General features: G+C 44.5%; 2 protein-coding genes across 6 annotated transcripts; both read left to right on the top strand.

Moving 5' to 3' along the window:
• Positions 1-3,205: 3,205 nt before the first annotated feature.
• LOC136466662 (endoglucanase 5-like) lies at positions 3,206-7,860 on the top strand. The gene is made up of 2 exons (XM_066465125.1): positions 3,206-4,687; positions 6,898-7,860. Exons 1-2 carry the CDS (start codon positions 3,806-3,808, stop codon positions 7,639-7,641), a joined length of 1,626 nt encoding a protein of 541 aa, XP_066321222.1. The 5' UTR covers positions 3,206-3,805; the 3' UTR covers positions 7,642-7,860.
• A 149-nt stretch (positions 7,861-8,009) lies between these two features.
• On the top strand, positions 8,010-15,916 carry LOC136466663 (probable LRR receptor-like serine/threonine-protein kinase At1g05700). 5 transcript variants are annotated; one of them, XM_066465126.1, is made up of 16 exons: positions 8,010-8,782; positions 8,973-9,337; positions 9,422-9,493; positions 9,594-9,677; positions 9,950-10,505; positions 11,027-11,514; positions 11,839-11,977; positions 12,116-12,187; positions 12,656-12,727; positions 12,808-12,888; positions 13,480-13,643; positions 13,731-13,951; positions 14,213-14,339; positions 14,652-14,717; positions 14,803-14,989; positions 15,296-15,916. In XM_066465126.1, exons 4-16 carry the CDS (start codon positions 9,608-9,610, stop codon positions 15,753-15,755), a joined length of 2,703 nt encoding a protein of 900 aa, XP_066321223.1. In that variant the 5' UTR covers positions 8,010-8,782; positions 8,973-9,337; positions 9,422-9,493; positions 9,594-9,607; the 3' UTR covers positions 15,756-15,916. The 5 variants fall into 5 exon arrangements, with proteins under 5 accessions (XP_066321223.1, XP_066321224.1, XP_066321226.1 ...); XM_066465127.1 differs by having other exon boundaries at positions 9,022-9,337; XM_066465129.1 differs by having other exon boundaries at positions 9,171-9,337.
• Positions 15,917-18,796: the final 2,880 nt, after the last annotated feature.

Here is an 18,796-nt window from a genome sequence, read left to right on the forward strand (position 1 = left end):
TAGTCCGGGTTCATATCTCAAACCGGGACTAAAGATTCTCGCACTGACGTGCCTCTGACACACCTCGGTAACCGTTGGGCAGGGACCTTTACTCCCGGTTGGAGCTACCAACCGGGACTAAAGGTTTCTCTAGTCCCGAGCGCAAAAAATACCGGGACTAAAACCAAATTTCGAAGTGGATCAAAAGTCGTTTCTCTACTAGTGAGATTCACTATGAGAAATACTTTTATGATATATAATTCATATGTTGTGAAACTATGAGGATTTTTGAAATAATTGGTCAGTAATATTTGACTTAGGACAGAGCTGATGTGACATGTATAGGTTTCCACATAAACATTTTTAATGACGTTGCAAGGTTTTTAGTAAGAGAGAGAGAGAGGAGAAGTGAGTTTTGTGTGACGAAACTCTCCGGCCTGGCTCGGTGGCCAACTCCAAATCAGTCATGGAATTAAAAGTAGTTTATGAATAGAATTAAGTTATGCATTAAGGGTGATTATTTCATCTATATTTTATCGTATATATTTTTAGAAACAACACTATGAAACTAGCCAGTGAGAATGGCCTAAGATAAATACGTGCCTTTCCCTACATTTTTTATGAGTAATCGTAAGCTCATATGCATGTTTATGCATCCAATCCTATATGATATGACAAAAGAAAAATATCTATGCTAATAAATTATTGGCAGCTAATACTAATATATATATATATATATATATATATATATATATATATATATATATATATATATTAGTATATATATGCAGATATATAAATTATTGGCAGATAATACGTAGAGAGAAGATGTCCCTGTGAAGAAGGTCGAGTTTCGCCTAACACACACGCTGTCGCAAACTCTAACTAACCAAGCTTGTTGTAAACGTGGACTCTCTTTATGCGTCAAAAAGCAACCATTTTTTTCCTCCTTCCTGAAGGCTGCGCTGAAGCAGGGGACGCATGGATCGGAGCTGAGGTTCCGTTTTCGATTCCATCCGAAGCATCCGATACACTGGTCACAAGTTGTACGTGCCAGAACAAGCTTGTTTGTTACACAGCAGCTGAGAGGAACGTCCGGAGACGTGGTAGGAAGGAGTCCTCACTCGCACCTGACAGCAACGTCGCAACGAACTCTCACGTCTCACCTGCGACACGCTTCACGAGGTAGCCACCACACCTACAACACACAATCGATCACGTTAGCCATGGTTAGTTCACCCAGAATCAAACTTTGGCACTATACAAAAAGAAGATTTTCGGTCACATTAAACTTACGGTACATGCATGGAGTACTAAATGTTGACGAAATCAAAAACTAATTGCACAGTTTGGTTGTACTTTGCGAGACGAACGTTTTGAGCCTAATTAGTCAACGATTGGACAATTATTACCAAATACAAACGAAATGCTACAGTGTGCTGTAGTACCTACCGATTTCAGTCGGCGCCAAGTTTAGCCGCAACTAAACACGACCTTAGTCATCGGTACTTTTAGGCACATCATCACGAGACTTTTCAGCTTAATCGTTTCTGGTTTTTCAAGCTAACATATACAATAAGCGAGTGACTAAAATTCAGTTTCTTTCTTTTTCGTCTCTATTTTGATTGACTCTCTGTGATAGGTTGATGATCGATGTGCATGTATGTGTTTGTTTGTGTGTGTGTGACTTTTGTGGTTCAGGGAATTTAATTCCTGTTTACTTACATGTTCAGAAAACCTTTTTGCCTTCCGTGACATGCGACATGATCATAGAAAACCAAGGCCAAACCAATTCTTCTACCCTCTTTCTCCTTTCTTTCCATGAAAAAGACCACAGTGGAATAATTCTAGGCAATCCGTTAATTGGACACCAGGGCATTGAAATATCTCGCTATTAACGGTTCATATCATCTGTATAAGGTCTCTATTAACGGTTAATCTGTGCATTATTTATGACGAGGAATCTCATTTTTGTGAGAGGTTCATTTTTTCATACAAGCTTAATGGAAGAATTATATTGCTGTCAAAGTGTTGGAATAGATATAAAATCACAAATTTTCAGTGTGCATGCATGCTCTTTGGAAGAGGAACACTAGGCTGGATTTGGACTTCTTTATCACAACATTGAAAAAAAATGAAGGATTATAATTGTGTTTCTCTAGCACCAACTCATAGCTAAGTAACCACCAATGGCACACAAGGAAAGACAAAATTAAAACTGATGACATTAAAAGAACCTTTTATAGCGCATAAAAAATAGTTATAGATTTTAATAACATCGAAGGAATTATCTTTAGATACACAGTGGTGAAGCAATGCAACCATGGTTTCGACCTGCCTTCTCGCTTGGTTATTTACTGAACCCACATATATCATCACCCTAGTGTTTTCCACTGCTTCTATTTTGAAACAGTAGCGAAGAAAGAGCTTCACCAATCAGCTACTTTTTTTCGAAGGTTATTAGCTACTCTCTCTCCATCTGTTCTATAATTCTTGTAGCTTGGAATAATGACAATCTCAAAAAAAAAAATCCAGCTTTTGGCTACGATTTTCTACTATTAATACAAATAGAATTCAATAGATATAGAATGATATCGAAGTGCTCTATAAGAGTAGTTATCTATAGTATATAGTACTCCCTCTATTCCGAATTATAAGACATTTTGGCTTCTGTAGAGATACATTGTTTTTATTATATATCTAGATAGACATAATATGTATCTAAGTGTATAGCAAAAACTATGAATCTATAAATAAAATCTCTTATAATTTCAAATGGAGGTAGTACATGATATCTTAGTGTCTCCATATCCAAAATGACAAGGGCTATGAAATCAGAGGAAGTATGCATCTATCTACTCCATATATCATATCTATACTTTCTATTAAAATGAGAAGTTTTCTTTCCATCAAATTTTCGCCCATACGTCACTTTCTCCTCGATCCTTCATTACGTACATTCCTCAAGTATAAGAGTTATGTTTGGTTTTACTAAGACTAAGACTAGTAGTACGCCCCTGACCGGGCTAGCGCTAGCGGAGAACTAACAGAGCATGGAACTCGCGGCCCCCCACCAGACAGGGTCTCTCTCGTGTGGGTACTACACAAGCAGTAGCGCAGCACTGGAGGCGGCGTCCCTGTCACCCTCTTGTGAAGACACCGCCATATGCCAAGCCAAAGCCCCGCGACCGGCTGCCCTTTCACCAATCACCACCAACCCGCCGCCGGTGCGTGCAGTGCAGTGCGTCCCCCGCAGGCTGCACCTCCGTCCCCCTCTTCTTCCATGCAGGCACGCACGCACACGTGGCACGCCCGCGCTGCCTTCCTACCACCGTCGACCTCTCGTCTCTTCTTCCCAGGCCCTCCGCCACAGCCATGTGTATAAATGCGTCGCGCCCTGCCGCTGCTGCTGCAGGAGCCCTCCCGCTGTGCCGTGCTCGCTTCGCCTTCTCCATTCCACCGCCGCCGCCGCCAAGCAAGCAAGGCATGCTAAATCTGGCAGCGCACTATTATTATTAGGCAGCCAGTACCCAGGCAGCCATTACTCAGCACTCACTGCTGTTAGAGGCGTTTCCATTTCCATTTCGCCGCGACGACCGGGAGGATCTCGATCGGACACCGGAGAAGCTAGCCACACATCGATCCAGGCCGCCGCGCCAGCGGCTGTTCTTGGAAACAGGCCGGGCGTACGTCGTCGCGGCGAGTTGGCTCGGAGTTTGACGGTGGTTTGGTTTCCAATTGATCGATTCGGACACGCATGATTGATTAATCGGCCGGCTGGTTGGTCGTTGGTCGCGCGTCGCCGGCGCCCGGAGCGGCTCGTGCAATGAGCGACGTGTCCGTCCGCTTCGTGGTGGCGGCCGTGGCGGTGGCCGCCATCTCGCTCGCCGCCGCGGTGTCCGCCGCGCACGACTACGGCGACGCGCTGCACAAGAGCCTTCTCTACTTCGAGGCGCAGCGGTCGGGGCGGCTGCCGTACAACCAGCGCGTCCGGTGGCGGGGCCACTCGGGGCTGACGGACGGGCTGGAGCAAGGCGTGGACCTGGTGGGCGGCTACTACGACGCCGGCGACCACGTGAAGTTCGGCCTGCCCATGGCGTTCACCGTCACGCTTCTCTCCTGGGGCATCCTCGAGTACGGCGGCGGCGTGGCGGACGCGGGGGAGCTGGCGCACGCGCTTCAGGCCATCAAGTGGGGCACCGACTACTTCCTGAAGGCGCACACGGCGCCCACCGAACTGTGGACGCAGGTGGGGGACGGCGACTCCGACCACTACTGCTGGCAGCGGCCCGAGGACATGACCACGTCGCGGCGGGCCTACAAGGTGGACGCGGACCACCCGGGGTCCGAGGTCGCCGCCGAGACCGCCGCCGCCATGGCCGCCGCGTCCGCCGTGTTCCGCGCCGCCGGGGACGCGCACTACGCGCACCTGCTGCTCCACCACGCGCAGCAGCTGTTCGAGTTCGCCGACACCTACCGTGGCCGCTACGACGACAGCGTCGACGTGGTCAAGAGCTACTACCCGTCCTCCAGCGGGTACCAGGACGAGCTGCTGTGGGCGGCGCTCTGGCTGCACCGCGCCACCGGCCGCCGCGACTACCTCCGCTACGCCCTCGACAACGCCGAGGCGTTCGGCGGCACCGGCTGGGCCGTCTCCGAGTTCAGCTGGGACATCAAGTACGCCGGCCTCCAGGTCCTCGCATCCCAGGTACGTTCAGACATTGTTTTGTTTCAAATGTGTGAATATTTTTGTTTAATCATACGTAAATGGAACCTCTTGTGAAAACACACACACTTCATATGTATGGAAGTAACGTGTATATGGAATTAATAATGTAGAATTTAATCCTTTTTATTATTATCCTCTTGTTGTGTTGTGGTAAGCCTAACAAAATTTACCACCGTTGATGGGAGAGAGTGAAATGTTTGCTTAAAAAAACATATTCTTTTTGTTCTTTTTTTTTTGGGGGAGCAATAAAATGTTTGGCATGCATGCATTGCACAAGGCAGCACAACGTCTGAACCAACCAAGTGCAGTAGGTGGTTAACATTCTCTTTTGGATGGCCCACGCTTGATGGGGAAAGATGTTTTAACTGGAAGCCTGCAAGGCTGCAATGCAAAGTGAGAGCATGCAGCAGCAGCGCCAGTTCCATCTTCCAAGATAGCATCAAGGGCAAGCCTGTTTGGTGCAACCTTCCCTTTTGCTTAGGCTGTCTTACAAGCATAGCTCTGCTCACCCATTGCTTTTGCTTGTGTTTGAATTTGGTGGGTGCACAACATCTCCACATCCAACAACAACTTCATCTTGTGGAGGAATGCATCTTGTGTAGTATACATGCGGATTTTAGTCATTTATTTCATTTGCGAGGAAAGATACGCGTGCTGATTTGGCACATCCACATTTCCTTTGGGAGAAACAGAAACCATATAGCATGAACAGCCTATATGTACACATGGACGAAATAATCTAGCTCATTAAGCAGAGGATCACTGTTCATAGCCATGGGGATCACAGCATAGGAGCCCTCATCAATTGTTTATGATGAGCAAGCAGATCATATCTTCCCTCTACCTGTTCCCTTGTCCTTTGCCAACCATTTCTGTCATTTTTCCTCTCATGTGCTCTTGGTAGCATGCATTATTCTCTAACAAAAGAAACAGCCTGTTTTCCTAACGCTGGGAATTTATCTATAAGGTGTAGTAGAGTAGAGTAGACTGATGACATTTTTTTTGAGGGATAGTGGACTGATGACATTATTGGGGGTCTTGTAGAAATGGACTGCATTCCTAATCCTGACACCACGCATTGACCACAGCTCCTTCCAATGCTTAGAATACAAGACAGACGTCTCTTACCAATGCAAACATTTCTTTATGCATCAACAAGCCTGCCTGCCTGTCCTCTATCTCATCATGCTTGGACTGTGATGTTCTGAAGCAAGCAAATCAACCAACTCTGAAGATTCTAGTCATCCTACTGGCGATGCACCTGGACAGAGGAGTCAGTGTCATTTTGAAATTTGTTAGTGAAAGCTTAACACATAAATAAATGATCTGACAGGGAGATAAAGATAGAGCATGAGGCAGATCTTGCCCATGAATGAAGATAGCACTAGAGCCAATTTTATGGTAGAACAATGGAACATCCATCAACACATGGGCCATTCAACAAACAGTAGTTACATGTTTGGAAAAAGGTTGAAGTTGTTGGATCACAACCAGAGCCCTGACAAACTGAACCCGGAAAGAAGGATCATGTGGCTTGGATCCTGATTTTTCAAGTATACTTTTACCTTTCGGTTAACTTAATGGCCCCGTTCGACTGACAGAATTTTGGCTGAAATTGGCTGATAAATACAGTTCTGGCTGAATTGTTGTGAGAGAAAAATACTATTTCGGCTGAAAAAAGAAGTCGAACAAACCGAATATGGGGTAAGGGCCATAATATATACGAAGCCTACACAGTTAGTTTTGGAGGACACTGAAATTTGGACCATAACAAGACAGGGGATGTGTCATATACTAGTACTACATGCATGGCTGCCCAACAAGCAATTCTGCATTGAATAGCTGTCTTACTCCTGAAGTCAACAGTAGTATAGTGTTTGGCCAAATGTTTGACAAACAGGAGCTAACAATAATGGAATATAACATTCTGATTTGACGTATTTCAGTCAGAATAATGACACTGCAAATGACAGTTGCTTGAAGCATAGTCTAGTTTATATTTTTGTTGCTTTAAGAAGAATACGGAAATACATTAGAACAAACATTGTGCTAATATCTCTTAATAAATCAAAATAGTACGGTCGAATTTTCTGAGACGACATGTTGGTCTGTTCTTGAAAAAAAGGAGAGTTTTTTTTTTTCTTCAACAGCTGCTGACTTTGCTGTGCTGGACTGAATCTTACTGACAGCTGCTGGTGGAGGCGAAGGAGCAGCGGCTGCGGCTGAGCGCGGAGGAGGTGGCCATGGTGGAGCAGCTGCGGTCCAAGGCGGAGTACTACGTGTGCTCGTGCATGAACCGGAACCCCGGCGGCGCGAAGCACAACGCCGGCCGCACCCCGGCGGGGCTGCTCTTCATCCGCCCCTGGAACAACCTCCAGTACGTCTCCGGCGCGGCCTTCCTCCTCACCGTCTACTCGGACGTCCTCTCCTCCCTGGGCCAGCCCCTCCGCTGCGGCGGCTCTGGCGACGACGACGGCGAGCCCGCCGCCAGGTCCGCCGCCACCAGCGACGCCGGCGAGGTGCTGGCGTTCGCCAAGTCCCAGGCCGACTACATCCTGGGCACGAACCCGATGCGCACCAGCTACCTGGTCGGGTACGGCGCGGCGTACCCGCGGCAGGTGCACCACCGCGCGGCGTCGAGCGCGTCGTACAGTCGCGACCGGGACTTCATCGGCTGCCTGCAGGGGTTCGACTCGTGGTACAGCGCGCGGCGGGAGAACCCACACGACCTCGTCGGCGCCGTCGTCGGCGGGCCCAACGGCGAGGACGTCTTCAACGACCACCGCGGCGCGTACATGCAGACCGAGGCCTGCACGTACAACACGGCGCCCATGGTCGGGGTCTTCTCCAAGCTCATGCGGCTGGAGGGGCAGCTGCCGCGGCGGGAGGCGGCGGCGGCGGCGGCGACAGAGGCGCCGGCGGAGGATCTTTGATAGGAGAGGTCGTTTTCCTTGGAAGATTTCGATGACAAATGGTGGGAAATAAACATTTCATTTCAAAAGAGTACAGGAAGATGTGATATTGATTTAGGATGGATGTGTATACATGATGATTCTTTTTGTTAATTCCTACTAGAGACTACCGTATTTGTTTCATATTTTTGCACATAACAAAGGAATCGAAAAGAAGGAATTTAAATTTCGAGTGGACCATAGCAATTTCAAAAATGAACTCGGTCTATAATTTGGTTGAACAAAGTTTTTTTTTTTTTGTGTGTGACCAAATTAATTTTTTTAGTGGAGTGTGACCAATTCCATTAAATAAAGAGTACAACGGCCCAATAGACCTGGGCTGGCCCAATTAAGAGTACACAACGACCCAATTAAGAGTACATAACGACCCAATTAAATAAAAGTTAATAAAGGAGGCGCCATCAAGGACCAGCAGACCAAGCTATAGGCTATAGGCCGGCCCCACTGAAGCCCGCGTGTCGGGAGAACGGCCCAATAGACCTGGGTTGGCCCACTAATGGGGCGGAGGACTCGAGGCCATGTTGTGTGCCGCGTAACCGTTGCGCTCGGCAGATGTTCGACGGAATGCCGCACCACCGCCGTCGCCGCTTGGCCTGGCCTTCGGCTGTGGCGCCGCCTGAGGTGCTCGCCCAACGGGGATCGGGCTAGGTGCTCCACCGTCTCACCGGAGGCGATGCGCGTCGACGTTCGCGAGCTTGACGCCGCGAGCGTCGGCGCGCGCGTGGGGCGCTCGGTGCGGCGACTTCCTCGGCCGCCTATGCCCCCATCCACTACGCGCTTTTCCTACCGGGGCCGCTGGGCTAGCGGGTGCCTTGCGCGGTGGCTCATTCGTGGCCTCCGCGCCGACATGCGCACTGACGACCAGGACCGACTGAGGTCTAGGAGAGGAAAGCTGCCCCGTTTGGTTGCTGCCGGCCACTGGCTGTGCGTGTGACGGCCGGCCTCGACTCAGCGTTGGCGTGACGTCGCCGTCTCGTCGGGGAGAATCGGATCGTGCGTGCCGACCTCAGGGTCTCCCAGGTCGCGCACCATCTTCGTCTTGGTCAGGCGCCAAGTTGCCCCGCATTGCGGAAAGGTTTTCTCCTCCTGCAGTACACAACTGGTAGGTTCCATGTCATTGTCAGTCAGGGTCTCCATTTCTTTCGCTGTCCAAGTAGTTGGTAAACCATGTAGTGCGTAGAAGATTCAGGGCTTAGTATCGTGATAAACGATGAAATTGTTGCTTAATAGTCAAGTCAGCGACAAACATACTGTTTTTGCTTGGTTTTATCTTATTTTATCTGCGAATATAGTGCCACTTGCAAGATTCGTTGCAACCACCCGGATAGTCTACCGAATCAGGTCAATAGGTTGTTGAAGGGTAGTGATTAAATTATTCAGTCACCACAACTCCACAAGATTACAACAATGCTTATTAAGGGGCACACTGAAGCTACACCAACATTAGCTGCATTCTGGAGTTGAAAATGGGATTAATTCTCATACTCCAGGTCTTGGTCCATTCCTGAGAGACACTGGCTTAATGCATATTCTGAAATACCTGACCCAAGCCCAGGGTCCACAATGTGAGCTGCGTCAGCTTTAGGTGCATTCTATGCCGGTGATCATGAGAGACAGATTTTATTTTGACCATTGCCACAAGAGAGAGAGATCAAATGTAAGTGTTGTAATAATGATGTACTTGTCTCCCCACTGTTGGTGGGGCATAATCATGTAGCATGACAAGATCTTTTTTGAATAGGAAAATACCTGACTTAGTTCCTTGGACGTTGACTTTCGTGTCCATGTTTGCGGCAGAGGACAACCTAGTAAGGTATGCATGCATAGGCACCTGTCAGTGGCTTAGTCCCAGGCATATATAATCGCTGTCTGTCTCTCTCAGAAGGTCTTTCTTTATGTTCTGTGCTCACAAGGTTGGACAAAAAGCATGAAGCTGAGTGTTGCTGTTCTCCTATTCTACATCTTGCAGTATACCGGCGGCCAGCCAGATAGCCGAGGTATGTTGTTCTGATTCTGCGCTTTAAGTTCAGATGATAAATAGTGAAAAAAATGCATGTAGAGCTCAACTACTCATGTCATGCGTTCATTCCAATGGTATACGTATGCCTGCATGGTTGATAATAGGAACACTTGATGGAAATCTATTTGTATAAAAGAGGAAAATAGAACCATTTTCGAAGATCAATGTGTACAAGCAATCTTTTGAAGCCAACTAGTACCTCATGATTATTTATTTGCTATAGTCTTCTGACTTATATTTCCCTTTCAGGTTTCATAAGCATTGATTGTGGCATCCCGGGAAACTCTTCGTACCAAGATCTCACTTCAAGCATAATATATGTCTCTGACCATGGTTTCATCAGCTCGGGAGAAAACCGCAACATCTCCTCAGATTACATCAGCCCATCACTAGCACAGCGCTATTATAATGTCCGCTTCTTTCTAGATGGCACGCGAAATTGCTATACCTTGAGATCCTTGGTTGCCGGAAACAAGTATTTTGTTCGTGCAGCCTTCTATTATGCAAATTATGATGGCCTGAACAAGCTTCCTGTTTTTGATCTATACATGGGGGCAAATTATTGGCATGAAGTTAAGTTCAGGGATGCAGGTGCAATTAATTGGATGGACATCATAGTTGTGGCTCCTGCTGATTACCTGCAAGTTTGTTTGGTGAACAAAGGGACGGGAACTCCATTTATCTCTGGGCTGGATTTGAGGCCACTGAAGAGTACTCTTTACCCAGAGGCAAATGCTAGTCAATCCCTGGCGCTGATCAATGCCAATCGGTTTAACATGGGGCCCACAGTCAAGTCTGTAGTTCGGTGAGTTTGATTTAGTTCTGCATGCATCAAATGTAACTGGCCAAGTCATTCTAATTACCCTGTTGGTTGATAAAATAGGAATATTGATTACACAAATCTATCTATTTTTTGAGGGAGCACGGGATAAAATCCCTACAGATTAAATAAATTAATCAAAAAGTTAGAGGTGCAAACAAAGAGAAGATCAATCAAGAAACAAAGAAGCAAATGAAAAAGATCAAATCAATAACACAAAAGCTTCTAGCCATTGCTCAATAATTATTTTTCTTGGCTCAAGGGATAATCATATTAAACTCCTTGACACAAATATTTCGGAAGTACCTTGGTGTCTTGTGGACTTGCTGAAAATAATCTAAAAAATAAAATAAAACATCTTTATGAATGAATGTGCCTCCTCCTTTTAGCCACCTTTTGCATGGTTCTCTCAGAAGAGTGGTACTATGGCTAGTTTTGCACCATCTTTAGTATCTTTTATCATTAACTGAATGAACTCACAAGCATATTTTCTTTGGCCCAAACAGGTACCCGTTGGATCCTCATGATCGTATCTGGTTGACATATGGTGCCATCCCAACCTGGAACGAGGCATCTGCAACATCTGTTGTTCGGAATTACCTAACTGATACCTATGATGTGCCATCAGCCGTCATGCAAAATGCCGCAACACCTTCCAATAGTTCAATAATTAATTTCTCATGGGATCCATCTGATCACTCTGTGAATATCAGCTCCAGATACTTCTTTGTTTTCTACTTTGCTGAGTTGCAGCGTGTAGCAAGCAATGAACTGCGACAGTTTGATATCATTGTCAATAACAGCACATGGAACAAAAAACCTTACACTCCACCATACCTGTTTGCCGATTCCTTTTCTGGTACGGTTCAGGGGCAAGCGCAGTATAACATCTCACTTGTTGCTACGAAAAACGCAACACTCCCACCTATTCTCAATGCCATGGAGATGTATTTGGTGAAACTGATAGATGAAATTGCAACAGACCCTGGAGATGGTATGAGTTTAACAATGTATATTAATGCATTTTGTAAATTTTCTATAATTGCTAACTGTATCGATGTTACGTTTTCTTACAATTTGCAAAACATGAAAAGTAGTAACACTTTTTTTAAAGGGAAAAGTGGCAAAACTAATTGTGCTGCACTTGTTTTTCTCGAGCACGCAGGAGAGCTGCGTATCATTGCATTAATAGAAGGAGTTACAAGTTACAACATGCACATATTATTGCATTTGTGTTATTTCATATTTTAGATGTATTGCTATCTTGGTAACAGGTAGCGTATCCATATACATACTTTTCTTGTTTTTGCCATACCAGCTAGAGCCATGATCGCAATCCAAGAAGCTTTTGGTGTGAGCAAAAACTGGATGGGTGACCCATGTGCTCCAAAAGCTTTTGCATGGGAAGGATTGGACTGTACTGATCCTCCAACTGGTATTCCAAGAATAACAGCATTGTATGTTTCAGTCATATTTGAAATAAATAAAGAAAAATGAATCGTTATATAGCATTGCAAGTTTCAATTTAGACTCTCATGCTGGACATAGCAAGAACAGAAACTAACTGTTCTGCGTTCCTCTTTTTTTTTTGGCAGAAACTTGTCTTCAAGTGGGTTGGCCGGTCCCATCACTACCTCTTTTGGAGATCTGAAAGCACTCCAGTACCTGTAGGATTTTTCCACAATATCTTACTTTAGACGTTAAAATGAGCTGTGGCATTTTTCTTTTGGATACTACTTGCAAGTTCCAAATTAAGTCCATCTGGTTCATTTCCCCCCCTCTGCTTGTTTACTTGTATGTTTACCTGTTTTCTATGTCTAGTGATTTCTGCACTGTTTACTATAGTATAACTAAAATAACATGTATCTTGCAGTAAAGTTATTGAATTTCATGTGAAATATATGTTCTCTTTCTTGTATATCTCCACCATACTATAAAACTTACATTTTGAAAGAAAACTAATCATGTGAAATAAATATATGTATTAGGAGAGGGCGCAAAGCCTGTTTGCAATGATTACTTTAGTCCTTTTCCTGAATTCAGACGTGAAATTAAGCTGATAAATAGTACCACTGAAACATTTTATTCCCCCATACCTTAAAGCTATTTCTTACAAGAACTGTTACCTATCCCAGGGATTTGTCACACAATAACTTGTCTGGCTCCATTCCAAATTATCTTGGGCAGCTTCCATTTCTAGTATTTCTGTAAGTTTTACTAAACATATGCTCGAGTTTGGGAATCTTCATAGAACAAACTTTTCATATGCCATACATTTTCTTTATAGGGATCTCTCCAGCAATGATCTTTCTGGATCAATTCCTTACAGTCTTCTTCAAAAATCCCGCAATGGGACTCTATCACTAAGGTATGTTTTATACTTGTATGTTACCAAACTATGGAGCAACCCTGTTTTAAATCAAATTGTTTTATTCATCGAATTTATAAAACATACTTTGGAGGATGCAGTTATACTATTTTAAATGTTCATTTAGTGTCATAGCATCTGTTTTTGAATGTTTAAAATGTATCCTTTGTATTTGGACGTTTCTTGTTCCCCAGTTTCTTTGTGAGTCCATTTAATAAGGAAGCAGCACTTATCCCATTACTGGGTACTAGTTCATAAATAGTTTTCACTAGCATTAGGACAATATCATTACTTCGTAGTAAACAAAATACTGCTTTTGTGTTTGGAATTTTCATCCATACTAGAAGGAGAGCTCTACTAGAAGGCATTAAGAGTTTCAGTTCTTTAATGTAACATTTTTTTATAAGGGTTCTTTAATGTAATTGTTTTGGGTAAAAAACATTTCTGAGAACAGTGACAGTGCTGCTACCTTTGCCTTGTCAATTTTTAGGTCTGGCTGATGACCAAAGATATAGAACATCTCCCTTTATTTGGGTTATCTTGGAAGTGTTTCTTAATGTGAATCATTCCGTGCATTTTTTACGCTTCCAGGCTTGGTAACAATTCAAATTTATTTGGGAACGGTACTAACTATGAATCAGGCCCAAAGAAAATGGATAGGGCACTTCTCTCTGCGATAATCATTCCAATAGTTGCTGCCATTGCCTTATTTGTTATCTTCACTGTTCTGCTGCTCCGAACACTCAAGGAAAAAGGTAATACAACATGGAGGAAATCAATTTTTTTGGTGCCACACGCTGTTGTATTTCTTGCCTTTTAATACCCTTTTTCATATGATGCAGCTAGGAGAAGGGTTGCTGATCCTAAAGATGAAACAGCATTACTTGAGAACCGAGAATTCTTTTACAGAGAACTGAAGCATATTACAAATAACTTTAACCTAGAGATTGGCAAAGGTGGGTTTGGAGCTGTCTTCCTTGGTTACTTGGAAAATGGAAAGCCAGTCGCTGTGAAAATACGGTCAGAGTCATCTTCACAAGGGGGCAAAGAGTTTCTGGCTGAGGTAAATCGGAATGACTTAAAGAACTAGATGTGCCACGTTTCCACTCAAGCTCCCCCCTATGAGATATGATAATGACAATATTGCAGTAAAGTTTCCTTGTGTTGGCCTCCCCCCTCCCCCTTCTGTAACCATCCATTTCATAATTCTGATGAACAGTAGATTGAAGTATTTTATGTTTTTGTAGATGGAATTACAATTAGTAATCATTCTTAATATGTTCTTTTTTCTTCCTGAACAACAATTCTCTGAACTACGCCGCAGGCTCAACATTTGACAAGGATACATCACAAGAACTTGGTATCCTTGATTGGTTATTGTAAGGACAAAAATCATTTTGCCCTTGTCTACGATTACATGCCTGAAGGGAACCTGCAGGATCATCTGAGAGGTTGTTCATCCTGGACACTCAAATATAGAATGCTAATATAAGATAATCCTGGTTTTAGATGTCCTAAATTAGAAATCAACTGTGCTATATCTTAGCATTCAAATTACAGAGGAATGCTACATTTCTCAAAGAAGCAATTTCCAGATCCTAAAATAGCTGTGATTATGGTTACTCACTGCATAGATGCACATTGATTTTAGAGTGTATGAAGTGCATGAATTTCTCCAGCATGTGTTTTGAATTTATACTGACTGTGTTTGATTTCTTTTCTTTTCTTTTCGCTCGGTGTTCAATTTCTGTTGATGTGTCTAGACACTTCTACTCACAAACCACTCACTTGGGAGCAACGCCTTCAAATCGCCCTTGATGCTGCTCAAGGTATGATGAACTGTCTCATTTCTGAGATTACCTTTATATATGTACGCTATTGCAAAAATATAAAAAAACTTTCACTTTATCGCAGGTCTGGAGTACCTGCATGTTGCATGTAAACCAGCACTGATTCACAGAGATGTGAAGAGTAGGAACATCCTCTTGACCACCGACCTTGGGGCTAAGATTGCAGATTTTGGTCTGACCAAGGCTTTCAGTGACTCAGAAACACATATCACCACTGAACCAGCTGGTACAGTGGGCTACTTAGATCCTGAGTAAGTCTTGTACAGCTTCTCTCCTAGCTAGTATATCATAATCCACTTCCAGTTTCAAGATTTTTTTTTTAGGTTTAGTTTCAAGAAAGTTTGATTGCTTATGCTGAGTTTCACTCTAGCCTACCCCAACTTGTTTGGGACTTAAAGGCTTTGTTGTTGTTGTTGTTGTTGTTGTTTAGTTTTAAGAAAGTTGTCCCTTTTCATTTGGATTACCTAGAGTAGCATTATGTTACGGAAATGAATTATCTTAGCCTGTCTACCAGTCTACCAAGTACTAGTAGTAACTGAACCTCTACCCTTGCACAGGTACTACCGCAGTTACCGGATCAGCGAGAAGAGTGACGTTTACAGCTTTGGTGTCGTTCTCCTGGAGCTCATGACAGGCCATTCCCCGATCGTCCCGATAGACGACAGTGTGAGCATCCACATTGGCGAGTGGGTGCAGCAAAACCTCGACCAAGGCAGCATCGAGAGCATCATAGATTCGAGCATGGGATGCGACTACGACATCAACTCCGTCTGGAAAGTCGCTGACCTGGCGCTGCACTGCAAGCAAGAAGTCTCCAGGGAGCGTCCTACGATGACGGATGTGGTGGCACAGATCAAGGAGAGCATGGAGCTCGAGGCCCGCCGCAGCGATCGGGGGCGGAGCTCGGCGTTGGCTGGCGGTGATGGTCTTTGCTATGCCGGCGAGAGGAACGCTGTTGAGGTAGAAGGAAGCGTTGGGGAGATATCAGAGGTCTCACCTGGTCCGGCAATGAGATAGGTTTTTTATCTTTTGCTGAAGTGCTAGATGTTGAGCAGGTTACAGAGGCAATGAGATAAGGCGGCGGTGTTTGGTTCTACCTTCTAAACTTTAGTCGTTGTTCCATCAGATGTTTGAATACATGTATGGAGTATTAAATATAAACTAATTACGAAACTAAATACATAGATTAAGATTAATTTGCGAGATGATTTTTGAAGTCTAATTAGTTCATGATTTGATAACGTGGTGCTACAATAAATATGTGCTAATGACGGATTAATTAGGCTTAATAAATTCGTCTTAAGGATTATTGACGGATTCTGTAATTTATTTTTTTATTAGTATCCGAACACCACATACGATACTCTATATGACATTCGATGAGACACCTCTTAAACTTTAGTCTCTACATCAAACATCCCCTAGGTAGGTTTAAATTTGCTGGGCGTATCAAAATGTTCCCCAAAATCAGCTTGTTCGCTTGTTGGTTTCAGTCAGCCCAAAACCAGTCAGCCAACAATTTTCTCTCATAACAAACCAGCACCAGTCAGCCTAAACCAGCCTAGAAACCAACCAGCGAACAGACCGAATGTTTCCCCAGTAGAAAGATATAATAGAGAAAAGTCGTCGATGCAAGATTAAAACCATTTGGAAGGCGTTCATGTAAAAAAAATCCCAATTAATCATAGGTGATCTGTTTGTTATGGTAATTGGCAAATAAGCAATGATTAGGCATACATAATGTCAATAGATCAGTTGGTTAGGTCTCTTGTGGTGGAACCTGCTCATTTGGGTTTAACTTCTCGATTTGGCACGGGTACTCGTATTTTTCTGGATTTATTTTAGGATTTAACGACGCTATGCTTTCAGTGGTAGACGACGTCCCTGTCTATGCGAGGCGCCAGTGGTGACTTCGTGAATCTCGAGATCTGCCGGCTCAGTCCTTCAGAGGTGCTCATAGGGATAGGGTTTGTGTCTGTGTGTTCATAGGGATCAATGTGCCTACGAGTTGTGGTCATTTGCGTTGTATTGTGTATTAAAAAAAACTTGACTAAGCTGCTAGTAATAAATACTATTACATTCCTTGCACGTAAGGCCTGGTTTAGTTCTCAAAAATTTTCACCCCAAGCTATCACATCAAATATTGCGGCACATGTATGGAGTATTAAATATAGACGAAAAAAACTAATTGCACAGTTTGGTTAGAAATCGCGAGACGAATGTTTAAGACTAATTAGTCCATGATTAGCCATAAGTGCTACAGTAACTAACATGCGCTAATGATGGATTAGTTAGGCTTAATAAATTCGTCTCGCAGTTTTCAAACGAGCTATGTAATTAGTTTTTTTATTAGTATCCAAAAACTCCTTTTGATATCCCCGAAACATCTGATGTGACATCAAAAATTTTCATTTCACGAACTAAATCCAGCCTAACTGTTGAGCATTTTTATAACCGAAGGAATTGCCTCTGTAACTGGTACGGATTAGGACGTACCATTCAGATGACATTCCTTGCACATAACAATTCAGTACCCAGTTCCTCCAAGCGGAGGTGCTCCGCGAGGCCACGGCCCGATTCAATCGACCTATTCGATTGGCTGGTTCGTATCATTGCTGGTTTATTTATGTGAGAGATAAGTACTGCTGACTGGTTCATGTAAATGGTGTGCATGTGAGGGGGCTGGCCAGCCAGCCAGCCCCAGCCGAACAAGCGGAATATCTAAACGGCAATAAACAGTATTGGAATAGTGCTCGAGCCGTCCGATCAAGATCCAACAGCTGGAGATTTCCTGCTGACGTGGCTGAATAACATACGAGTAGACTGGTGCAAGTGGCTAAATTACGTGCTAGAGAGCTTGGTTCAAAATTCACTGGTTTCGTATTGCCTCAAATAATTGGAGATGCTACGATTTCTACGCCTCCTTCGTTTCCTGTGCCCGTAGGCCACGTCGCCCTGCCCGTGCTGCATTTGCAACATATGCATGAAATGTGTGTAACATCCAGATAAAACGCTTGCAACATACGTCTAATAAACAGATGAAACATTTGAAACAAACGCTTGCAACATAAGTATATAGCCATTACAACATATGCAACATCTCGAACTGCTTTTGCAACATCCATGCAAAACACTTGCAACATACCAACATCTGAAACATGCAGTTACAACATGCGCTTTCGTGCAACATCTCCTTCCTGCTTGCTGCATGGAGGGAGCGCGCTCCGGCTGCGCCAAGCCACCATGTCGCTGTCGTCCAAGATCATCCACGAGTAGGTAGGCCATTAGCACGGGCGATGCGAAAGGACATCTACACGAGAAGGGGGTGGAGGCGCATCAAGGCAATCGACACAACACGGTGCTATAACAAATAGGAGGGGCACGCGGCTGCATACACATGTGGCAGATGAGTTCATCTACTACACGGCGCCGGGCAGAGGGCTGCGCCATGGGGGTGGCAGAGAAAGCGGCGAGAGAGGCAGCCACATCTGACACCAGAGCAAGTCGAGGACGACACAAGGGCTAGGAGGAAGATGGGCGGCCGCAGTGGGCAGGAGTCACGATGGAGAGGGAGGAAGGCGGGCGGCCGCACTCAGACACGGTGGAGATGCCGATCGGTGGGTGCCCAGATGCCGTGGAGAACGCCAAGGCTACGATACAGAGCACGGTCGTGGTGTTGCGGTGATTTTTTTAGAGAAGTGAGTGGACGAGCGGATAGGATACGATAGGAGGGTCGTTGGGCTGGCATCGCGGCCCACCAACAAGAGTGTCCGGTTGGATGAACGCCCTACATGAAGTATTATCGCAAAATAATAAGCTAGGTTTGCGTAGGATCTGTGCAATTCTCATAAACCGGTCTACCTGGGAATGAATTAATAGCATCCTGGAGCGAGCGTATCTAACTACTCCTATCTAGTACCTAGTATGAATTAGTTGATTGCTTTAGAAATGGGATGTGAAGTGAAGAACAAAACATCATGTGCCAACCTCTTGGTGACCCTTTATATATTGGATTGGTGGATGATGTACTACAATTTCTTGTGGCTCTTTTGCTTATG

This window comes from Miscanthus floridulus, chromosome 7 (genome assembly GCF_019320115.1).
Source record: "Miscanthus floridulus cultivar M001 chromosome 7, ASM1932011v1, whole genome shotgun sequence".
NCBI classification, from domain to species: domain Eukaryota; kingdom Viridiplantae; phylum Streptophyta; class Magnoliopsida; order Poales; family Poaceae; genus Miscanthus; species Miscanthus floridulus.